This window comes from Ahaetulla prasina, chromosome 4 (assembly GCF_028640845.1).
Source record: "Ahaetulla prasina isolate Xishuangbanna chromosome 4, ASM2864084v1, whole genome shotgun sequence".
NCBI lineage: Eukaryota > Metazoa > Chordata > Lepidosauria > Squamata > Colubridae > Ahaetulla > Ahaetulla prasina.
In genome coordinates, this window is record NC_080542.1 from 130992710 (window position 1) to 131018971 (window position 26262).

The 26262-nt window shown below is 39.3% G+C and overlaps 1 protein-coding gene across 1 annotated transcript in view; it reads left to right on the forward strand.

The window, feature by feature from the left end:
• The first annotated feature begins 5886 nt into the window (after nt 1–5886).
• CCNY (cyclin Y) overlaps nt 5887–26262 on the forward strand; it is a 138142-nt gene continuing 117766 nt past the window's right edge. The window contains exon 1 of the mRNA XM_058180989.1: nt 5887–6578. Within this exon, the coding sequence (XP_058036972.1) occupies nt 6425–6578 (154 nt within the window). The 5' untranslated portion in view covers nt 5887–6424. The remainder of the gene's footprint in view (nt 6579–26262) is intronic.

Below are 26262 nucleotides of genomic sequence, written 5' to 3' on the forward strand. Positions count from 1 at the left end.
GCAGTTAAAAGGAAGAAACAGCTGTGGTTACACATTTCTCCCAGAAGCACGAAACTGAAGCCTGAAGATGACGTATGAGACTTTGTCGAAACATTGCCAAGACACTTCCAATTTTACGTGGGAGAAAACCCGAAAACCCGAATAACCAAAGACCTACATACAAACACCTGCGAAAACCTCAGAAAACAATTATATATTTATTTCAATATTTTAATCTTTTTTTTTTTTTATTCAAAAAGTTTTTATTAGTCAAAAAAAGGTTTATACAAATACATATCAGGTATGGTAAATTTTCATTTTTCTTATCTAAAATAAGAATTTTACTCAAATTTTTTAACACATACAACAGCCATATGGCAAGCAGGTGACACGAAGTAGCTAAGTTTACAAATTTTAAATACGTAATAAAGAAGGGTCAAGAATAAACAGAATATCGTACAAAAGAGAATAAGGAAAACCAACACAATCCCAAATATCTTTATCACTTCCTAGTTTTGGATCTCAGAACTCTGGGTTCAGCCTGACCCAACTCCAGGGCCGCAACAGCGGCAGCCGCTTCCGCCCCATGATCTATAACCTCCCCTTCTTCAATTCCTGGGTCATCTGATTCCAGGAGGGCTTTGTGTTCCTCCACATAGGCCGTAGCCTCCGCAATTGTACTGATTTTTTTCGTAATGCCCTCCCGGAAAATCATCAATCCCTCTGGCATCAGCCATCTGAAGCCCACTCCCTTCTGGTACAATTTGCTTGACAAAAAATAATATTTCTTTCTTTTTTCACGTACCTGTCTGGGAATCTGCCTCAGAATGGCTATCTCCCTGCCCCTGTAAATCAGTGCCCCACTCCTATGTTTTCTAAGAATTTCATCTCTCGTCTCTCTTCTCACAAATTTGACATGAACCTCTCTGGGAACTGCATGCGTGCGTGCATATTGCAAATTAACTCTATAAACTCGATCCACATCCCAATTCATGAAATCAACACCTCTCCCAAGAAATTCTCCCAACAATTTAGTCACAACATCTCTCAAGTCTTCTTGGTCCACTTCTTCCAAATTTTGAAACCTAAGGAAATAAGACATTTTATCCATCTGTAGTCCAAGCACAGCATTGCCTGTCGTCTCCTCTCTTTTCTGCACTGCCGCATCTCACCCTCAAACCTTCCACTTTCTGCTTGTTTTCTGCTGAAACTTGTTGAGTATCCTTTAAATCCTTTTGGATAGTCACAATTTCTGCTCTTATTTCATCAATTTCTTGTCCATATTAGATAACTTTTCCAAAATTCTCTCCATCTCTCCAGCAGTTGGTCTCTGACCTTTTGCCATTAAGGAAAAAAAATACAAAATCCTCAGGCAGGCACAGTATCCTTGTAATTTCCTCCGGATCCACCAAGGGGCACTCACAGGAGCAACGAGTCCAGAGTACAGTTAGTCAACCAGGAAGCCGAAGGGAAGTGATGTCATCAAAATTCTCATAATGAAGGCGGAAGCTGGACGCCACCACTGTTCCCCAGAAGGAGGGGGGGCCTCAAACCTTCCCTCCTAAATTTCTCCATCACCTCTTCTCTCCAGAGCTCCACAAAACCGGTAATCTTCTTATTTTAAGTTCTCCTCTCTCCAGAATAACTCGTGCTCCTTCCAACCGCAGGGGAGAAAAAACCCCCCCGCACTCCGGAGCACTCCACTCACTTTAACCGATATTCCCTTCCCTTCTCCTCCTCAATTCTTCTCCGTTCCCTGTTCACCACCAGGCTGCTGCAGTTATAAATCCAATGCCCCGGTGTCACCGGGCACAGCGGCCCAGGCGACGACCAAAATAATGGCCGCGGCCTGTGGCCTCCAAACCCCGCCAAGCCTAGGACGCGCCAGCATCGGTCCCCACAGTCCTGTATGTCGGCTGGGAGACCCCTGGCGAGCCGTCCGTGCGGCAGGTGTCCTTTTCGGAACACCTGGCCCCTGAGGGCCTCGGCGGCGGCTGGATTCGGGCGCTGGAGGCAGGAGAAGCCTTCCAGACGTCCGTTGCCGCTGGACACCGGAAGTCGTCCTCAATATTTTAATCTTGTTTTCTTTTTCATATAACTACTCTCCTCCAACAACTAAAAATTGGTTGATTATAAAGTCAAGCTGCATCATGTCATTACAACATACTAATCTACATGATTCAGGATGGATACAAGACAGAAATTAAATTCAATTTTCCAGAGATGGGAGACTGGAGCATGTACTATTGCAAACTGCTCCCATCTATGCTCCTCATTACCACCTTGATGAACTAATGTCGTTAGTTAGCCCAGTTGTTCTGTCCATGTCACAGCCTTGCTAAATCACCAGACTGTCTCCTATTAAACCATTGTCACAGATGTGTACAATGCTCTCTATTTTAACCGGAGAGAGGGAAATGAATAATTCCATTGACTGAGTAGCAGATTTTCCCCTAAGCTTTTAATTTATCACCAAAGACTGAACTCACATTATTGTTGCACATACTTTAAGCTTTAAAATTGGCACATACTGTACACTATATTTTCACATATCACTCATCTGACACTAGCCTTTAAATACAACTTTCTGATGTTTATTTTTTCCCATGTGTATATTTAGCTGTAAAGTGATAACTAGAAATGTCTTTGGAACTATCTGACAGATACTGTGATCCTACAAACCTCACTGGGACTAATCTCTTCAAAGATGCTATTTCGTATCAGTTATTTAACACTTTGGAACATGATTAAGTATGAATGAAATATGCCAGGTCCCAACTGAGCAAAGCTGGTTGTAAAAGTGGAAGGAGGAGGGGGCAGATTACATTTCTAATTGTCAAGAGATCACATGTTACATGTCTCTGACTCCTTGGTATGCCCCAGAATGCATCTTTTTTATTATGGGGATGTAGGACTTTTTATTATGGGGACATAAGTAATTTTTACTATAGCTCAAAGCACTGGAAAAAGAAGCCACCCCTATAAATTATCAGGATTAATTTCAATTAAATTACGAAGGTGCTGAACAACTGGGAATTATCACCGGTCCTTGGAAGTTCCTGTCTTCTAAGTACCCTTGTGTCACATGATTGTAATTTACGACCTTTCTTGTTGACATCCCAAAAAGTCAATAGAAATCTGACAGGGAAGGTTGCAAGTTGCTCTGGTAAGCACTTGAGAGAGGAGTCAAGGAGGCTATCTATGTTAAAATTGAACAGCTCTCCTTCAACAGAGAGGGATGGATACAACGCCATCCTTTTAGCAGTTCCAAGAAGCTTCTACATCCATATCCATTGATTTAGATGGCTCTGAAGATACAGATAAACCCCCAAGTGGCCTCAGAGAGCTAATGATCAACTCTCAGAGTGCTAATGGCAGATGGCTGCAAAGAATAAAAAAATCCTTCCGTTTCCCTATCAGTCAGTTAGAGCTCTGGTAAGTTGCTCGCATTGTCTGCCACCTGGCAGAAGACACTTCTGCCCGTGTTGCACTTGGGTCGTCTACCTGCCTTCTTGTGGGCTGCCTGGGATTTACTTAACCTAGGATGCCTGCTTAACGATGGCAACAGGAAGTGCCCAGTATCATTGCTGAGAGATCATGTGACATCACATATTATAATCATATCACTTAGAAATGGAAATTCTGGTTCCCAATTACCAGTATTATCCAAGGATTGCCTGTATTTAAAATACACTTTGTGTATTTTAGATTAAGTGCTAACTTATTAAATACTAAGATTAAATACTAATATTTAACTACTGGAAGAAGGTAACTTTCATGGCTTTAAAATGGAAATTACGTGATCAAAGAATTAATTTTACAATGAAAAACAGATTCAGTCTAACTAGGCTATCATTTGTTATGCTAATATTTATTTATATTCTGCTTTTATTTTTACAAATGTCTCAAGGTAGTAAACATATCTAATACACCTTCCTCCTCCTATTCCCCCCCCCAACTAACTTTTGAGTTGGGCTGAATGACTCGCTCAAAGTTACCCAGCTGGCTTTCATGGCTAAAGCAGGACTTGAACTCATGGTCTCGTTTTCATGCATAGACAGGTTGTTTTGAACCAAAGTATTTAATATGGGGGTTTAAAATATGTGCATATCTTTTCAAATATTATATATTTATTCATAGATACCTAGTCATCTTTCTCCTTTTTTAAATCCTCATTTGCTCATGTTTTTGGTCAACTTAGTGCTACATCTGTTCCTGAGGTTATTTTTACTTTTTGTTTGTTTGTAAAAATAAAGAAACAATTATTTTATATTTTTATGGTTATACTGAATTGTTGAAAGCCATTGAGTCACCTTCTGTGAGATTGGTAGCTATATAAATATGATTTATAAATAAAAAATAAATTGTGGGAGGTAGTTACCTGAAACACTTATGAAGCCTAAGAAACGGTATATTTGAGTCCAGTCAGGGGTGGATTTCACTTACCTTTGCTACCGGTTTGCTTGCGTGTGTGCCACACTTCTACACACGCGCAGAAGCTTCTGCATATGTGCAGATTGTATTTGATGACGTCCAGGCGGGTGGGTTGAGCCTCCCCCATACCGCTGCTACCAGTTCGCCTGAACCAGGGTGAACTGTTAGCAACCCACCACTGAGTGCAGTCCATCATGGAACTATATTAAATGCTTCAGGGGTGGTCACTTTCTCTCAAAGATTTTATTTGGGAAAAGCCGAAAGGACCCATGCCTCATACCCTGCCTTGAGCTCCTGGAGAACAAAAGATGGTACAAAATTAATGGAGAAAAAAATCTCACTCCAGCCAATTACTATCCTGATTGCTACCTTACAAAAAGATAGATTTACACAAAATGGGAAACTTTTGTGTGCAGGTAATCTTCGAATTATGACCACAGTGGCGCCCAAAACTTGTGTTGCTAAAGCAAGACAGGTGTTGAGAGTGTTGTCCCTTTAATTCACTTTCTTGCCACAGTTTGTTAAATGAATCATGGCAGTTGTTAAGTTAGCAAAACAGCTGTTAAGCGAATCTGGTTTCCACATTGACTTCGCTTATCAGAAAATCGCAAAATGGGATCACATGACCCAGGCACACTTCATACATATGAATCAGTTGCCAATCATCTCAATTTTGATCATGTGACTATGGGATGTTGCAATGGTCACCCATATCACTGTAAGACCCTTTTCCCAGTGCTGTTATGTATCTCTTGAATGGTCACTAAACGAATGGTTGTAAGTTGGGGACTACCTGTAGAGTTAAAAAGATGCTATGCTTGGATCTGTCAAATGTATTTCGATATGTGATGGTTTGGATGCAACAGCTTACCAAGCGAAAAGATGGGTCTTCTACCATTGGCTGAACCAGAAACTACCCAATTCCTAATCCAGCCCAGAGTTCAGCGGTAGGAAGTGGGGTGGGTGGGCAGGGAAGGGGGCAGAAGTTCAGACGACTGAATCTGGATGACAGATTCATTTCATACCTGAAAAACCAGCAATTGCTTCTTTCTTTCTCTTTCTTTCTTTCTTTCTTTCTTTCTTCTTTCTTCCTTCCTTCCTTCCTTCCTTTTAATCCACCCACTCCCCGATCAATTACCACCTATTTAACCCGTCTAGGCAAGGGGATGCCAAGGCAGGACCTGCCCCACGCGTCCCAGAGCTTCCCACGAAGTGACATTGACACATCTGCCGTTCCGGAGCCGTCAATGGAGCGGAATAAGGCGATCCTGGCCCATCTACCCAGGGCAGCCCGTTTTCCCCGTCTCGCTTCGTCCGGTCTTCCCGCCCGCTTGGCAGCAAGCAAGGCACCGACCTTCCCACCCACTTGAACCGGAACCGTTTTTTGCAAAAGGCAGCCCGGAGGTTTCTGCTGCTGCTCTTGCTTTTTCTGCTGCTGCTGCTGCTGCTGCTGCTGGCGGGGAAGGAAGAACGTCTCTGGGTCTGCTGCTGCTCCTCTTCTTCCCCCTTTCCTGCAGGCCACTGGCTGGAAGTCACCGGTCCCGGCCAGCTGAGAAGATTACAAGCAGCCGGCCATGGCGCTAAGACTGCACCCTCCTCCTCTCCTTCTTCCTCTTCCTCAACAGCAGCAAGAACAGCTCGCACGACGGCCGATTTAACCCAGTTTTGCAGCAGTGCATGTCACTGCCAGTGCAGGAGGTTGCATGAGCCTCCGGACACGGCGCAGGCAGAGCAGCGGGGCCAGTGGGAACCAGAGCCACTGTACACGCCGCCCCCGCCCCCTCCTCCTCCTCCTCTCCCCCCAGCGGTGGTGCTGGTTCTCCAACCCGTTTATGGTTTCACACCATACCAGCCGCTGGTAACTCCCGCCGCTGCTCCTGTCACCGCCACCGCCACCGCCTTCGTTCCCGTCTGGCTTCTCCTCCCCGTCCCGCCTCCTCCGGTCCTGTTCTTCTACCCCGCCTGGGTCCAGCTTCTCTCGCCTGCCTGCCCGGTCGCGGCGGCAGAGAACATGGGGAACGTGACCTCTTGCTGCGTCTCGTCCAGCCCCAAACTGCGGAGGAATGCCCATTCGCGGCTGGAGTCCTACCGGCCCGACACCGAGCTGAGCCGCGAAGACACGGGTTGCAATCTGCAGCATATCAGCGACCGGGAGAATATCGACGGTAAGACGCGAGTCGGGAGAACGTACGAACACGCTGACGCGGGTGGGAGAAAACCGCCGGCGGCTTACGCAAGGCAATATAGGAAGAAATAGTTGGGGTGGGTGAGTGGGTGGGAAAGAGGGTGAAGAAACACTAGTTTGATCCCCTCGCGCTGGTGTTGCTGTAGTTTTTTTTTTCCCCCATCTGTTTCTCCCCCCCCCCACACACACACACAATTGAAAACTAAGCATCAGCTGTGGGACAATGGGTGTGGTAGCAAGGCGGTAGTGCCTCTGGGCATATGCAGTCTGCATTTGCATTGTGAGAAAGCGGGCCTGAGAGGCACATTTGGGGATTTTGCAGCTCTCGGGCAGTGGTGACATGAATGGTTTCCACTTGGGAAGTAGTAGTAGTGGGGTTCCCTCCCCGGTCCCAGACTCAGACTCAGGCGCCCAAAAAGTGGGTGAGTAGGTTGGAAAACCTTGAAAGACTGTGTGGGAGCAACTCAAAACTTTAATCCCTTAGCCTTCAGAGGCTGAACTTGGAGGTCTTTCCCATTTTGCTGGTTGTCCCAAGAAAGGCAGGTCATTTCTCCAAAAGGATTCATAGAAGTTCCCCATCTATGACGCAAAAGAGTATTTTCTTTACAGGAAAACTGAAAACATCTGGCTGAAATGAAGATTCAAATGTTCTAAATAAATAAATAAATAAATGATTGGGAGTTGGCATGAAGATTCTGCCTCTATCTGTTTAACCCTATATGAAAAAAGCCAGTTTGGTCTAGTGGTTAAGGCACTGGAAAGCAAGAGGCTCCGAGTTCAAGTCCTACCTTATCCATGAAAGCCAGCTTGGAGTCAGTGTCAGCCAACCAGCCAACCTTGCAAGGTTGTTGTGGGAAAATAGGAGGAGGAAGGTGAGATGGGTATGTTTGCTGCCTTGAGCTAATTAGTGAAAATAATACATATAAATAAATAAATAAATATAAATGCTTTAACTAAATGGCAGGCTGAAATAAAGAATCTGTCCCAAGCCTCTCAGTCTTTAAAAGGGAAGCCATGACAATTATTTTACAGCATACACAAAATAATCCATACATGTTCCTTTAGCTCCATTTGCATTCTAAAAGAGGGATGTGGGAAATGATGGGTGAAGTAACCTCACAGCCACAGGTGGTTTTTCACTGTGTTCCTCTGGAGGAAAGGATTGGACCATAATATCCCTCCATACGTCCATCAAATCGTATTTCTTCTAGATGTGAAAAGTATTCCACAGGAAATTCTTAATCCCATAGGATAACTTCTCAATGGAGCCCTGTAGAGGAAACAGTTTTTGGAGAGAACAGTTTTGGGCTGTTAGTGGGGCACTACAAAGAGGGCCTCTACTATTGTTTCCAACCTCAGAAACGAGTCAGTCAAAAATAAGTATAAGATAACATCTTCCCCGGGTGATTTTTAACAAGGAAAATTATTTTTCCCTTTTGTTGTCTGGGCATTTGGTGTTATAACACTGAGATTCCTTTTGACATGGAGTAACAGATTTCTTCTGGAGGAGGTATGGAGGTATTTGCAAGGGCTCAAAAAAGTCAAGATAGTGGCTGAAAATGGTACCCTTTTTTATAGATGCCATGTGAGGAGCATGTCAGAAAGGGCATGGTTTTAGTTGTGATGGCCATCTTGACTTATTTGCCTTTCACTCCCCTCAGCACTGCAGTTCCTGCTAATCCTATTTAATTTTTAGTTTGGGAACAAATTGGGATCACTTGATACCACTTACAGCACTCCTTAACATGATATATAGAGCAAGACGCCTTATCCTTGAATGTTACTTGAAAACAGAGGGAAATCTCATTTACTTGTCAAATCAAATGAATGCATTGGTTAACTGAAATGCAATTCTTGGTCTCTTTTTTATGTCTGCCTTTAAATAAACATTGATTGCTGCTCCATATTATAACCAAATATTTAAATGAGTATAGCTTAATTTTTTCCTTAAATAATGTGTGGAATTTGATCCAGTTGCAGTCTTACTTATATTCCCTTCAGCATCCCACAGTATTTAGTAGTATTTATTTCTAGATGTTTATGTTAGGATTATATACTAAAGATCCAGTGTTTTAGCTTCAGTGGTTAAACTTAGATAACAGTAATTCTTACTTTTTTATGATTATTAATATAGAAAAAGGGATTGTTGCCTATACAGGCAGTCCTTGACTTATAATCATTTGTTTAGAGATTGTTTGACGTTACAATGGCACCAGGGTGGGTTTCAAAACCTGTCGCTACCAGTTTGCTCGTGGGTGCGTGCATGCTTGTGTATGTGCGTGACGCTTCTGCGCATGCAGGTGGGTGGGTGGACGGAGCCTCTAGCTGATCCGGGGCAAACCGGTAGCAACCCACCATTGAGTGGCACTGAAAAAAGTGACATGACCATTTTTTACACTTATAACCATTGCGGTATCTCCTTGTCATTGTGATTAAAAGACAACTGGTTCATATTTATGACAGTTGCAGTATCCTGGGGCCAGGATATGATCAGCTTTTGATACCTTCTGACAAGCAATGTCAGTGGGGATGCCAGAGTCATTTAAAAATTGTGTTATTAACATAACGATCGCAGTGATTCATTTAACAATTATGTCAAGAATGGTCATAAAATTCACTTAACTTGCTTAGCAGCAGACAATTTGGGTTAAAATGTGATAGTAAATTTAAGACTACCTATACAGTATTTATTTTTGGAGTATAATCACTTTACTCCAGAAATAAATACTGTATAGGTATTTGTTTGTGTGGGCATGTAAAATAATCCAATTTTTTTTGGATTTGTTATTTTGGTAATTTCGTAAACTTGGATTTGATACCTTGTTCCATCACTGGATGTTTTTAAGAAGAGATTGGACAGCCATTTGTCCAGAATGGTATAAGGGGGTTAAGACTAGAAGTCCTCTAAGATTCCTTCCAACACTATTTAGTCTATATTCTAAAAGCTACAGCAAAAGAAAGATTTGACCTAATCTCTTTACCAGTGCATTAATTATTGTAGTTGCTTTACATGTAAAATTATTAGTAGACTAATGCTGCTGTAATGGCACCGTAATATTAAGGAATATCCTGTGATATGTAAGAAGACTTTTAAGATGTCACTAACCCTAACAGACACTAATCTGTCTGTTGCTGATCATGATAAGTTTTTTTTTTTCCTTTTCAAATGGAAACTTGATTTTTGGTGTTTATTAAATCAGCTAAAGGGCACTTTTGTTTCTCAAAGAGGCACAGTGGTGCACAGTACTTTAGTCAGAACATTAAATAACTGAGTCAGAGATGAAAGCTTTGGTACAGAATGTAATATTCTAGGGACAGTTGACATGGAAATCCATGGCCAATTATGGCATTTTTTTTCTCTATATGAGTGATGTTTTCCACTATTAACAACTGTTATGTTGACTTTACTAAAGGGTTATGCTGTGGCTCCATAGTAGGGTGATTTTATTTCATCTTAATTTAATAATTTTTCTCTTTACATACATACATACATACATACATACACACAGACATACAATCTATCTATATCTACCATGTTTTCCCAAACTTAAGACCCTGTCTTATATATTTTTTTGAACCCTGAAATAAGTGCTTGGCTTTATTGTCATGCGCTCAAAAGCCCAATTGGGCTTATTATCAGGGGATGTCTTATTTTGGGGGAAAGAGAGTGTCTGTCTGTCTGTCTGTCTGTCTATCTCTATCAATGTACCTCCCTCTCTCCCTAGCCGTCCACTCATACATGCATGCATGCATACATACATACATACATACATACTCTGACACTTTATTTAAACTAAACTTGTATATCAGTGATTGCATGACTTCTATAGATGCCATAGACTAAATAAACTACTTATGCTAACTATATTTCAAGTTTTTGCAAACAGCAACTGTTGTATGAACTTTATTTGTTAGGTTCTTAATGCTGCTAAAAAAAAGGTATACTTCTTAATTGGTGTTGCCTGATGGAAAGTAAGTAAAACTGGGTGTAGAAATTTTAAGATGTGTAAATGCTGGTAAGGAGCTTCTCCTGTCCATGAACATCCTGAAGGTGGATAACGGAGCAAGTGAAGAAATATATGAAAACTCTATATTGACTCCTTTCATACTAATGTCATGATGCACATTTTGTCATTTTGAATCTTTATGGCTAGCTGTGGACACCTTTGCAATGGATTGTTGTAGGTCAGGAGCCTCCAAACTTGGCAATGTTAAACTTGGGGACTTCAACTCTTGCAACTCCCCAGTTGGCATTTTTGGAGACTCCTATTGTAGGTGATGAATGTTTGCCGTAAGAAACAAAAATGACTTTCTATATAAACATTTCTGCCCACTTTGCCATAAGGAAATGAAATGTGGGTATGTCAAGAGAAATGGAAGTTGAATGCAATACAGTTGGAAAGCTTAAGAAGTATGCACAGTAAAATAAGAGATGAAATACTGTAGATATTGAAGGTGAGAAACTAGACAGTCACTTATTTGAAATGGTATAGTTCCTCCTGTTTGAGCAGCGGGGCTGGACTAGAAGATCTCCAAGGTCCCTTCCAGCTCTATTCTGTTCTAATGTTTGAATGGACTGAGTTCAAACATGCTGTACACTGTAAAAAAAGCTGTTGAGGTGGTTGGCGTTACATAAATAATGAATTTATTTTTTATTTTATTTATTTATTTTCACCAAGCATTTTATTTTAAATCTGTATTTTATGACAGATACGAGTATAAACATAATTATAAACATGTAAAGGGTATGAATAAAAGAAAACATTAGGACAGGGACAGTAGGCATGCAAACATGAAGGAAGACTGAATGGACCGAGAAGACCGAGAAATTGTTAGAAGGAAGCAAAAAGGTTAAAGAACTCAAGATGTAACATGAAGCAGTGCATGGATATAGTAGAAACAAGGACAGTTTGGAACACTAGGAAGGCATGGATACTATAATGAAAGGTGTTGATGTAAAGTAGATTTAGCTACTTTTTCCTTTTTAAAAAAGAAATATTATTCCTTTAATTTTTTTATCTTCTTGTTTCTTTCCTACACCTGGCATAAAGTTGCATACTTTATGAAGTAGAAAGAGAAAGTTGAAAGAGAACAGCATAATGGACAAATAAATATGTTTAGTTACTTACAGCTGGAGGGCATTCCATAAGCATAGCTCTTAAATCCTGGCTATCCAGACATTTAACCTCATATTCAAGAAATAGCTTACTCAGCCCTCTGCTGTGAAGATGATCAGCTTAAAGAAGCACCAAGTGGCTTGAAGTATTTTTGGAACAAGAAAGAAAAAACCAGAAAGTGTGTGACAGCAGGTGTGAATGGAACCATAGGTGGCCTGAATTAGTGACACCACAGTGGAGTCATGAACTAAACAAACTCAGTCATTAGTATAGTTGGTCCTTGATTTACAACCATTTGTTAGTGACCACTCAAAGTTACAATGGTCTAAAAATGACTTATAACTGGTCTTCACATGACCATTGCCGTATCCCTTCAGTTAAAGGATCAAAATTATAGCCCTGACCACCGGCATGTTTTATGATGGTTGCAATGTGCTGGGATCATGTGATTGCTATTTGCTTAATGATCATATGTTTCACTTAACAACCATAACAAAAAGGGTCTTAAAATTAGGCATAACTCACCTAACAACTGCTTCCCTTAGCAATAGAAGCTCTGGTGCGAACTGTGATTCTAAATCAAGGGCTACCTGTAGAACACTAAACCAGTTAATCTTAGTTTGTATAGCAATGAAGGTGCTGTTCTAAGATACTTTTTATTTTCTTACTCCTTTTCAATTTCCTGATCAAAAACAGAATAGTTTCTTTTGGCTGGAAAGAAATACCTGGAAAGGATATCTCAAGAACCATTGTAAATATCTGACTCTCAAGATGAAATCAAAAACATCAGTTTGCACAATATAGGGGCAGCTGACATGATAGGTATTGATCTGAGAAGAGAATGACTGAAGAATAGAAAGACCTGTTCACATAAAGATGACTCTTTTCTTAATATTGGGTAAATTACAAAGGCATTTATGGTAAAAATTGGCAAAGTGCAGAAAACTCTAAGCATCCCTGATAACGTGTGAGTTGGGTAAGTGGGCTCTGGAGACAGAATGGATTTCCCCTTAGTTAAAACCATCCAAGTTCCTATTAAAATGGTTTAATTCAAGTACATCAAATGTACATTTCTCTAGTGTAGAGGTTACAGACATGAAAATGTTGAAAAACTGATCGAACTTGCTTGGTGTGGAAGGAAGGTTATTTGCCTATTTCATTCCTTAGCTGAGAAATGACCATGTTAAGTTCAGAGGCAACAATTTCACTCTATTTCATAGACAGGGTCAGTGGTAGGATTCAGCCAGTTCACACCACTTTGGGAGAATCGGTTGTTAACTTTCTGAGCAGTTTGGTGAACTGGTTGTTGGAAGAAATCATTAGGGCAGAGAACCGTTTGTTAAATTATTTGAATCCCACCACTGGAAAGGGTTGTCTTAATGCCACAATTCAATCAAGGGTATTATTGTACTTGTGGGTCTTGTGAAAATCATTGATAGCTCTAGTTTCTTTTATTCTTGTAATAAAGCCCTCATGTTTGATTCACATTTTTCACTATCAAATCTAGGCAAGAAAATGGAATCCTATGTAATCCTGTCCCTAATAAAATGTTGATTGTATGCTAAATTTGTTTTGCATGATTGATAAACTCTTCAAGGGATTGTTCTCCAAGTGATTTATTTGCTAGAACAGGGATGTTTATTTCCTTTAACCTAGAATGTGAGAACAGCTTCAATCCAGGACAAAATTGCTCAAGATTTTTTAATTGCCCAACAACATGAAAAGATTGAATTAGCCACAAAACATTCATTTTAAAAATACTTTTTTTTCAGTGGTTGCTTAAAATGGTTTTCTTCAAAACACATTACAATGCAATCATGCAGTTAAAATGTGTTGGGATATATTTTATGTGTAATTTGAATGAAATGTTAAATGTATAAATTGGAGAGAATATATTTTTGGTTAGTAAATCATTTTATAGCCTTCTTATGTATAAATACTCTGACATTTCCCACTTCTGTATAAGCTAAAAGTATAATACTTTTAGCTTATACAGAAGAGGGAAATGTCAGAGTATTTATACATATGATTTCTTATTAAAATGTGAGCCTTTTCTCAATACTCAATTAACAAATCAATGGATTCCAATTATTGGAATCCAATATAAATAAATTTTATTCTTGAGCATAATTTTATAGAGAAATATCAGCCAGTTGTATGCAAACAAAAAGCTAGACCTTTGAGTTTTTATCTACAGTATTTGCTGTTGTTTAGAGAACAAACCACAGATATCACTGTGGTTTTTTCTCCTGATAAAGTGTAGAAAATACTGATATTTCTACTAAAATACAATTATGTGGGCTATTCATTCAGTAGATATGACATATTGCTATGCAAAAAAGTTTATATTGCTACGCAAAAAGCAAATGTTCATAATTTGAAAGATTATTAGCATGTATTGCCATTGAAATGTCAACCAATGCATGGTTGATGGAGTTGCACATTCACATACGAACACCAGTTGTCACACAATTGTTCTGAGAGTTGAATTGCTTTAGCTACTTAAAATATCCACTGTCATTTATATACAGAGCAGCAACAAAGCAACTGTGACAAAACCTTTCACTGCTTTTTGAATGAATCTACGTATTACGTTTCCAAAGAAATGGGCAGCTATAGAAAAATAATTATTTAGCATACAATAGCGTGTGGTTTTTTTTGTAAAGCAGCTGGTATAAAAATGTGATATATGACGGTGTGTAATTACATCTGTCAGATTTTGGTGTATGCCATGTGAAGAGAACAGGGAAGTTAAGGAAGAATGGGGATAGCAAATCAATACCAAACCAAAGTTTATTTAGTTTTCCTATGAAGTTTCCCATGTGCATCACTGATTCAGCAATTTATGGGTCTGGTGTCTGTTATGACGTTCTTTTTGCATTTCTGAGACCTTTTCACAATTTCCAGATAATCAGTAACAGAATATGCCTTGTCTCCTTTTGTCCCCGTTGTGTGAATCCTGGTAAAGTTTATTGCCAGTATAGAGACAGACACAATTCTCCTGTTTTGTGTTAAACTTTGTTGCTACTATAACCAAATTTAAAACAATGGATTTGATGGTGGAGAAACACCTCTGAAAAACCTAATTTGGCTTTTAAATTTGGAATCTATTTCCAGTCCTTGCTACATTTATTTATTTTAGATTTTTTTTTAAAAAAAAAATGAAGCCGTTCATTTGGTGACCACTCGAAGTTACAACGGCAGTGAAAAAAGTGACGTATCATTTTTCACACAACCATTGCAGCATCCCCACAATCAAGTGATCAAAATTCAGACACTTAGCAACTGACTCATATTTCTGATTGTTGCAATGTCCTGTGGTCATGTATTCATCTTTTGCAACCTTCTGATAAGCAAAAGAAGGACTAGGGGAGACATGATAGCAGTGTTCCAATATCTCAGGGGTTGCCACAAAGAAGAGGGAGTCGGGCTGTTCTCCAAAGCACCTAAGGGTAGAACAAGAAGCAATGGGTGGAAACTGATCAAAGAAAGAAGCAACTTAGAAGTAAGGAGAAATTTCCTGACAGTTAGAACAATTAATAAGTGGAGCGACTTGCCTGCAGAAGTTGTGAATGCTCCAACACTGGAAATTTTTAAGAAAATGTTGGATAACCATCTGACTGAGATGGTGTAGGGTTTCCTGCCTGGGCAGGGGGTTGGACTAGAAGGCCTCCAAGGTCCCTTCCAACTCTGTTGTTATATTATATTATATTATAAAACCAATGGAGAAGCCAGATTCACTTAACAACTGCATTATTAAATTAACAGCTACAGCAATTGATTTAAAAACTCTGGCAAAAAAGGTCGTAAAGTGGAGCAAAACTCACTTAAAACTGTCTCGCTTAGGAACAGAAATTTTGGGCTCAATGGTGGTCATACAGAACTACCTGTACTCCTTTCTCCTTCTCTTTTCCCTCAATAACAACCTCATGAGATGCGTTGGGCTGACAAAGACTAACTGGTCCCAAGTCATCTAGCTCAGGGGTCTCCAACCTTGGCAACTTTAAGCCTGGCGGACTTCAATTCCCAGAATTCCCCAGCCAGCTTTGCTATCAACAGCAGAACTAGAATCCAGAGTCTCCTCCTCTTTTCTACCCTGGGACCTTAAACAGTAGAGCAAAGTGGCTTTCTATAGCAGGAGTGTCAAACTTGCGGCCCGCAGGCCAGATGTGTCATGTGCTGGCCACACCCACCTCGTTTAGTGAAGGGAAGAAAAGTCATGATATGTCACGGGACAATAACGTGACACCGCAAGTTTGACACCCCTGCTCTATAGCATTTCTTGCTACATTTATTTTATGGCAAATGACCAAGCACAGTATTTGCAACTATTTTTCAATATGTTTGGTAAAATAGTATGCCAAATTGCAGACACCATGCCTAAGCGCTTCGTTAAGCCATTTCTATTTTCCTTCATGAGGAAAGAATGTCTGTTTGAAAAGATGAATGATGTTGGAAATTCCAGTTATAATTTTTATCCTCTTCCCTCTTCTGTAGGCAAATTGCTAATTCTAATGCTGAAATTTTATTTCCGCTCAATTTCTTGCCTTTTTCTATTCCCCAGCTCCTGTCCTTTTAGCTTCTGTGAATTTATGTCATCTAAAAGTCTTTTTTTTCCCTTGCCTATCATTTCCTTGCTAAACATGTCCAAGTTCCGTAAATGTTTCCTGCTAAATTAAACTTCCTAAATGAATTGGTTAAAATTGTATTGATTTCATTAAATAGGTTTATTGTTAGTACTGTATGCCTTTCCAGATCCAGTCAAAATTACATTTAGAGGAAAAGTACCTTAATTCAGTTGTTAAGGTTAATATGAGACAGTTTCTGCCTTCATCTTTTACACAGAATGTTTATAAGGTTGGTTCAGCATTTTATTCTTAGCTGGGGATGATGGAATATTTAATGGATAATGTACTTTATGTAGAATATGAACGATCAGATTAGAAAAATAGTGTCACTATTATTTCTAGGGTCACTGTGATTTCAATGACCAGATTCCATGAAAATGTGTATTTTCTTGGCCCCTCTAATACACGAGACAGCTTTGTACTATTTCTTGACCGGGATGCCTTATGCACGGTCACTCACGCTCTCGTCACTTCTCGACTGGATTATTGCAATGCTCTCTACATGGGGCTACCCCTGAAGTGTACCCGGAGACTGCAGTTAGTCCAGAATGCAGCTGCGCGGGTGATTGAGGGAGCACCGCGTTGCTCCCGGGTAACACCACTCCTGCGCAGTCTGCACTGGCTACCTGTGGTCTTCCGGGTGCGCTTCAAGGTTTTGGTTACCACCTTCAAAGCGCTCCATGGCTTAGGGCCCGGGTACTTACGGGACCGCCTGCTGTTTCCACATGCCTCCCACCGACCCGTACGCTCTCACAGAGAGGGTCTTCTCAGGGTGCCGTCCGCCAAGCAGTGTCGGCTGGCGGCCCCCAGGGGAAGGTCCTTCTCTGTGGGAGCACCTACTCTCTGGAACGAACTTCCCCCCGGTTTACGCCAATTGCCTGACCTTCGGACCTTCCGCCGGGAACTGAAAACTTATTTATTTATACAAGCGGGACTGGCCTGATTTTTAAATTTTAAATTTAAATTTTAAACTTTTAATGGTAATTTTATTGGGTATTTTTATGGTCAATCGACGGTTTTAATTTGGCCTTTTATTGAATAAGTTTTTTAATTGTTATTTTAATATGTATATTAATTGTTTTAAATGAAGGCTGTACACCGCCCTGAGTCCTTCGGGAGAAGGGCGGTATAGAAGTTTGATAAATAAAATAAATAAAAATAAAAATACTAAGTGAAATGATGATGCTCCTTAAAGTCAGAGCTACTGTCTAGCTCAGGGTGTCAAACTCAAGGCCCGTGGGCCATCTCCAGCCCATGATGTGGTTATAGCTGGCCTGCAGGGTTGCAGGGTTGCCCTGGAAACAACAAAGGACTGGCCCCTGGCACCTCGGTCCCAGCCCAAGCCTGACAGGCTCTAATCTACAACTTGGAGGCAGACATCTGGGTTGGAAAAGCAGCGAGTCTTAGATCTGCGGGGCCACCCTAGAGCCAGCAAGGGGCCTCCCCGCCCCTGGGCACATGTTAGAGACAATGGATCCCCCAGTCCCACCTGGGCCACCACAGGTGCCCCGACATAAGCAACATCAAGCTGGCCATCCCCATCCTGGCCAAGCCCACCCAATTGGCTGCGACCACCTAGCCACCCCCACCGGCTCCCCGAGGTCAGCCATAACCCTAATGCAGCCCTCTATGAAATCGAGTTCGACCCCCCGGTCTAGCTCATATATCATACTAAGCCATGGTTCTTTACCTATAGTTTGTGAATTAGCCAGAGTTGACTGAGTTTGTTCATCATCACCCATTGTGCTAGGAAGAATTGTGGCTTAATGTGATATATGAACAAAACCTTACAGTTTACTTTAATGCCAAGAACTAGGGGTTAGAATTCAGAATCTTTGGAATGGAGATAGTTTATTAGTTGAATTCATTAAAAGGCTTTGCATTTTTTTTCCAAGTTGAAGGGCTAAGAATGTAATGACCATCTATGGGTTGTTGGTTCTAGACCAGGGGTGTCAAACTCGATTTCATTGAGGGCCGCATCAGGGTTGTGTTTGACCTTGGGGTGGTGGGGTGGTGGTGAGCCTAGCCAGGGTAGGCATGGCCAACTAGACGTCACTCGTGTCTGGGGCACTTGTGGTGACCCGAGAGCTCTACCAACAAAACAGGCTCCCGAGCTCCGTTTTTGGCTGCGACAGCTTCCTGCAACCCTCTGCCAGTGAAAACTGAGCTTGGGAGGGTCGCTGCATTTTTGCTGGCAGAGACACTGGGGGACAGTCATTTGCTGTTTCCAGGGCGGCCCCACTGGCCAAATCTAAGCACCCTACGGGCCAGATGAAGCCTGCGGGCCTTGAGTTTGACACCCGTGTTCTAGAGGTTCTCCTTCCTTCTTAACTTCAACATAGTCTCTCACTTGATGAGGACATGTAGTAGAACTTTTTCCTTTGTGGAACCTTACCGGAGGTTCAAAGTACTGTTGTATAAAGACTTATACAAAGACTAAAAGATTTTTTCCTAAGAAAATTGGCCTTTGTTAGGAGATTGGAATGAAATGGCCTCCCTTCAACTATAGATGGAGCTTCTGGCAAAAATATTAAAATAAACACAAGGCAAATCATCAAAAGTTTTTATTTTATTTGATGGGCAAATTAGGGCTTGTTGATATATGGAGTCAGTAAGATGGCAGTTCAAGAGAGTATATGTATATTAGACATTTCTCTGGAGAAACAGATGCTACTTAAATACTTAAAGGAACAAAATTTGCCAAGGATTATAGAAGAACAGAAACATATAACAATAAGGACATTTGTGAAGCTATAAAAAAGATTAAAACAGGAAAGGTGTTTGGATCAGATAAATGACCAGGTTCTTATTATAAATGTTCTGAGAATGAACTTTTGCAACCTCTACAAAATACACTGGATTTTATTTTACAAGGAGGAAAGATCCCAGAGAATTGGAAAAAGGCCAAAATAGTATTAATATCTAAAGACGTGCAAGATTTCACTTTAAAAAGAAACTATAAACTGATACCATTATTAAATAATGAATACAAGTTGTTTTACCACAATATTGGCTGGTAAGTTGAAAATAATTTTGCGATAATTTATTCATGTGGATCAATGTGGATTTTTATCTAAAAATAGTTATCTTGTAGTTTCTAAACAATAGGCAATCATAAATGGCTAATGTGTCATAAGATACTAGAATTTTTGCCAAGGGGAAATGCTAAATAAAATCAAGAGGATAAGTTGTGGCATAAGAATATAGCTGTTAATGATTTTATTATTTACCATTATCAGAAAGATTTAAAATAGGCAAAGGAGTTTATAGTACAGGTCCTGTACCATGGCCACAACTGAACCTAAAAACTATGTTGCTAAGTGAAACATTTATTTAGTGAGTTTTGCTCCATTTTATGATGTTGTTTGCCATGGTTGTTAAGTGAATCACTGTAGTTGTAAATATAGTAACACACGGTTGTTAAGTCAATCTGGTTTTCCCATTGACTTTGCTTGTCAAAAGGTCACAAAAGGTGATCACATGAGCCTGGGATACTGCAACCGTCATAAATGGGGGCCAGTTGCCACATTTCCAAATTTTGTTCCTATGACAATAGGAATTCTGCAATGGTCGTAAGTTTGAAAAATTGTCATAAATCACTTTTTTCCGTGCCAGTGTAGCTCATTAAACAAATGGTTGTAAGTCAATGATTGAGCATGTATTGAGCATTGTAAAATGATTTAAACATGGATTGTGTACAAATAAGCATGTGATCGCTAAAGTGTTTTAAACCTTTATTGAAATTTGAAATAGAAGAAGTGAAGTGAAATAATGTATGATATAGTAGCCAAAATGTTTCTTTGTAATATAGCACTATTCATTTCTAACTGTGATTGGATTAATAAACTTCCATGAGGTGATATAACATTCTAAATATATACATGTACAGTAAGATATGTATAGCATGTCACCAGTCAAATTTTTAGAATGCCCTTTTAGTTGTGAATGTGAATAACTCCTCTGGGGTTAAAAGTGTATGAAAATTATGATATGATGGCACCAACCCAAGAAATGTTCTTTCATCTTCCTAGGATTACATAGCGAAGACAGTGAATTAACAAGTGATGAGCACTGGAACTTGGTTTTCCAGCTGTTGCTTGCTATATTTTATTAACCTTTCCAAAGGCTAAACAGTGAAGGCTGCTCACATATTTTCCTTATGAAACCAATATACAGTAATGGCCAAAATTGTGGAAACCTTTTAGGAACAGTGTATTTTTGAGGTTTGATGGCTAATAACACCGCTTTTTTTTTGAGTTTCAAGATAATCATATTCCACTGCTGGAAGGGCCTGGGAATAGCCAAGACCTTAACCCAGTTGAAAATCTATGGAGCCAATGAAAGAAACTTGTTAGTCAGAAGCGACCCAGCAATAAAACCCAGTTAATAGAAGCAATCATTCAATTTTGGTTTCACATTATAACAGCTGCAGAACTAAAAGACTTGATTCACTCCGTGAGAAGACATTGTAAGGCCGTAATTCATGCTAAAGGTTACCCAACTAAGTATTAACTGACATGGTGATAATTTTTGTATATCTCAATTTTCTATGGTGATAATTTTTGTATATCTCATTTTTTCTATGTGTTTCACTTTTCTTCTTTATACTGTAACTACTATTCTAATAGCAAATCCTTCATAAAAGTTATTGCATTACATTCTTGATTAAATTATCTTTCCATTGATATATAATTTTATGGTACTACTACTACAAAAAAAGTAGTGTTATTAACTAGTTTTAGAAAATACACTTTTCCCAAAAGGTTTCCACAATTTTGGCCACTCTTGTAGGAACCATCACTTATTAGTTACGTTTTTTGATTAAATACATGTCATGTTTTTGATATCTGCCTTTTTTGTTAATTCCCCTTTTTTCTATCTTTACTTTAGAATATGCCATATTCTAGACCTAGAATTGGGTCCTTCTCCGTATTGGTAGAGACAGCAGCCAGGCATGGGTTGTACTCGTTTGTTAAGTTTGAAGGACTGAGTCTGTCAAAGTTGTTACGTCCCCGCTTAACAGCTTTTGACTCAGTCCTTCAGACTGGATGGATGTGTCTGGATGGGATAGTGAATTTGGTCAAAGGAAGGACAGGCTTTTAGCATTTTAAGAAAACTTATTTTTGTTGTGACAGATAGTGGGGAATAAATTTCTACAATGTGTCTAGTGTTAAATCTAGATTAAAATGTTGAAGGAATTTATTCAGTCCCTGATTTCACCCAATCTCACCATTTTTGTACTCTCTGCAGCTGCTATACATTATACTCCAGATCTCTATTCTATTCTATTGTAGATGCAATAATTACGTACCTCCTCAAATCAAGTAACCTTTCGATGAGGGGTCTCCAAACTTGGCAATTTTAAGATTTGTGGACTTCAACTGCTTTAGATGTTTCAGGACTGCAATTCCTAGAATTCCCTAGGAATTTCTTAAAAATTACATCCTGCTCCATGTTGGGGAACTTGATGTTTTCCCCATTCTCAACATTCCTACTCTTCTGCCCTTTGATCTCTGCCTTAAAGTATCATTCTTTGCCATTTATTTTGAGAGGAAATAGTATTAGCAATACTCTAATAAACGAGTATTACGGAGAAACATGACTTGGTAGGTCATTTTTAGCAACAAAAGAATTGTTTCTCTCTAATAGAACAAGTTCACTCTCAAAGAAATTTGTACATTAGATTTTCCAGGAATTCATATCAATTAATACTTTTGCTCTCTCTTCTGTTCAAGGGAGAACTACTAAGGCTTTTCATTTTCATTATTTCCTCTCCCTAGGTTTTTAATCCAGGTGGTCCTTGATTTATGACCACAATTGAGCCCTAAATTTCTGTTGCTTAGTGAGACAGTTGTTAAATGAATTTTTGTCTCACTTTACGACCTTTCTTGCCACAATTCTTAAGTGAATCACTGCAGATATTTAAGTTAGTAACCCTGTTGTTAAGTGAATCTGGCTTCTTCATTGACTTTGCTTGTTAGGAGGTCACAAAAGGGGAATCACAAAATCCCAGAACATTGCAACCGTTATAAATATGAGCCAGTTGCCAAGATTCTGAATTTTGATCAGATGGGTGTGCTGCCAGTGGTCATAAATATGGAAAAACAGTCATAAGTCACTTTTTTCAATGTTATTGTAACTTTGAACAGTCACTAAATGAATGGCTGTAATTCAGGGATTACCTGTAATGCATAGTAAGTACTTATAAAGATAACTAATTCTTTTTTTGCAAACCTAGATTGTGCATTGCTTAGTTTTTTATTTTGAAAATGGTATGGTACTCGTAACAGGTAAGAAATATATTTGAAAACTCCATTAGTTTCAAATGCATATTCTTTTAAATTAAATTTGTGTGAGGAGTTGTACCTTTAATTTAACTAAGGTAGCAGAACTTCCAAATCCAGCAGTAGATGATTGTTTATCTCCTCTTATCGCCTACAATTAGTAAATCAAGTATAATTTTTTGTTAGAAGTATTTGAAATATAGTTATAAGACTTTTAATAAGAATGCTTGGCTCAGATTTTGAATAATATGTGTGATTTTTACTAAACAGAAAGTAACTGACAAGAGGGACATTTGTTGGTCAAGTGTGCTAAATAATCTTTTCTCAAACTTAGATTTAAGACTGTAATCCTGAGATTTAATTAGCTAAAAAAATTTATCTTACAGTTGCTTTGATTTTGCATTCCAGGTATTTGAATATAATTGTGGTAGAATTTACAAGGTCATTCTCTCTGCAAACACATCTGAAATTGATAACAGTTATATCACACGGGAATATACCTGTGTTGAGCTCAGTTTTGTAATTATTTCATACATTTCCCACACTGATAAAAGATGGCCTGCTTTTTGGCGAGCAAATATGTATGACATATTCCACCCCAAGGATCAGATACCCACAGAGATGAGAAGGGTGAACATAGCTGGAAACTCTATCTTTATTGTGTTCCAGAAAACAGTATCCATAATAGATATTTGACAGTTTCTTGAGTGAATTTATGCCAGGTTAGATCTTAAACTCTTCACAATTCATTGCACAATCACCTTCTCAGAATCAAATCAAATTTGAATCCGAAGACTGAAATTTCTTCTTATCTCTACCCTCCGTAGATCATTTTCCTGTCAGTAGGTTCTGTTACCAAGACCATACGCATTTCAAATGGCAAAAGACAAGAATTCACCTTTAGAAACAGAAAAAGGATTTGTTGCTCAGATTGAGGGATCACTGCAAATGCAGTATGTGAACTCTATAGCGTTCAGTGGGACACGATCAGCTTGTCAGTGTTACTGATTATCCTCCCCAGATGATTTCTGGACTGTGGCGGAAACGGTGAGACGTTCATTATACTGTTGTTTGGTTAACAGCTGTAAAAGATGCAGCACCAGTACTTCCTGATTGGGAGACAGTCAATTGTAAGAGTGGTATTCTGTAGTATCAGCCATGCTAAGTTTTTTTTACACTTTAGACTGGTGCAGTAAATGTGTCATTACAGCCTGATGATAGGTATGTTAAATTCTACTGTCCTTCCTAAATACACGTCATGATTCTGGCCCTATTCCACCCCCAAGATTGGCAGGAATTTGGCTGCTGCCTTTCCCTTCTGCTAAAGGCCCCAAAAGAGGAAGGAGCAGGGAACCAAAAGTGTTGATTTAGCTACTAAGGATAATCAAATATTCTGGACATTTAAGGGTAAACAGAAGAAGGCAGTGTCATATCTATTGATGGTTTGTATACTTTTCAGATTTAAACATCTTTAGATGCTGAAGAAAAAAAGAAATGTGTAGCATGGAGAGAATGACAAGGAGAAATGCCTCTCCTTTTCTCTTACTTTCCCCCTCTCATCTATATCAAAGGTAGTAAAGTGGAGGTTGTAGTGTATTTATCTTGTACTGTGCTAGAAAGAGTTGGAAGTCAATGTCCTCTTTTCTTTCTTTTTCTCTTCTCCTTTGTATTTCACACCCCCTTTTCCCTTTCCTTCCCTTAATTTCCTATTTTCTTTTCTTTTTTTTAATTTTATACAAAAAGAGGTAATAAATTCACGGGATTTTCAAAATAAGGTTCTTTTGGGAAATTGTTCAGTTTAAGTTTGTAGCTGCCAGTTCTGCTGCCAGGAATAGCAGCGATTCTGACAACCAACTTGGCTTGTTTATATCATTTTGGGCTAATTATGCCTCTGTTGGAACTTAGTGTGTTTATTAGATTGGACTGTCTGTTTAAAGGTATTATGGGTACCTGAATAACTTGCTTTCGACTGGCAAGAACAAGGAAAAATGGGCCTGCTGCAAATAAAACCATAATAATTAACAAGATGGAAAGAAAAGGTGAGCCAGCTTTGTATCAGGTGCATTCTAGAAAGAAAAAATGTTTTTAATCTTAAGTGAGGCAGCTGAGGAAGATAAATCAGGTCATAAGGACATTCAATTTTGCATTCCAGTGTGTGCAGTACATCCTTCTAAGTATGTAAATTGCTTTGAACAAAAATGATGTTTATTTTGAGAAAATTTTCACAAATCTGGTCTGTGACTGTTGTTATTTCATTACTGTGGTTATTGAACTATTGGCTGTAATCATGGTCCCATACTTTAGAAAACAGTGTTATTTAAAAGTATTTCGTCTATTTGTTAGTTAAATTTGGTGATGGGCAAGGTACTAAAACAGGAATCTCCAACCTTGGCAACTTTAAGACTTGTGGACTTCAATTCCCAAGTTCCCAGAGTTTTGCTGACTCTTGTACTAAAACAATAATCTAGAAGTGCATTTACAAACCTTTAGAAGAAAATGTCAGCCACAACATTGGACCAATCATTCACTCTCAGCCCAACTCAGAAGGTTGTTGTGGAGAAAATAAGAGGGGGAAGTGTGCTTTCTTTTACACACCCACACACACCATCAGGATTGTGTTCCTAAGGAAGTGGTTTATAGTGTTCTTTCTGCAGGACACCTGACACATGTTGCATGTTCATATATATTCCATTGCCTTGAGCTCCTTAATGAAAGGCAGGGTGTAAATCTAACCTAGAGGATGTTGACCTACAAGCCCTTTCAAGGCTGGGAACTTCTTGTGGATGGGAATGTCATTATGAATCAACTCCTTTGGCATATAAAACTGTCACTGGATGAAAGCGTACATTAAGAAAAATATCCTAGGCATTAAGGTTGCTGATAGATAAATGTGGCAGTGTTTGACTGATAGTTGGAGGAAAGCAAAGCAAAAGGGTAAATAATATTTAGATTGAAAATAAAAGGGAAGTTACGTTGCAATTTCTCATCCACTGTGGGAGATAGTTGGGAGTGTAGCACGTGTGGCATGAAAGGTCACGTTGGGTGGTTTTTCTCACAGAGTGAGTAAGTTGTGTAAAGTTATCCCCTCCTTATCTAAAGAGACAATATGTGCTTTGCTCTATCTTGTGTGAGAGCATTTGACTTTTTTTTTTTAATTTTAAACTTCTCTCAGAAGGTAGATTGTGTAATTCTTTTGCAGAAAACCATAGATTGGAGTTTGTCAATCTGTCAGAAGAGTGGTAAGCATGGCCAGCCTGCTCCAGTCTGATTGGCTTGTAGATTCTTTAATTTGCAGAATCCTTAACAGTGATCACACAAGCTAGGGAATTATGGGAGTTGCACTTACTATTTGGGGAAGGTTTATTCTCATCTGTGGGACTATATAAGTATTATGGGCCTCTGCAGGAACAAGAAGGGTCGAATGACAAAACTTTGGGGCAATTTGATTGAGAATTTATAATTGTCCTTTTGTTTGTTTTTTTGTAGCCTATCTATCCTGCAGATCATTTAAAATATTCTTGTCCATATGTTACATTTAACTTAAAATAAAGTTAAAATGAGAGCTAGTTTGGTGTGGTGGTTAACGCAATGCTAAAAGTTGGGAGATCATGAGTTTTAGTCCTGCCTTGGGCACG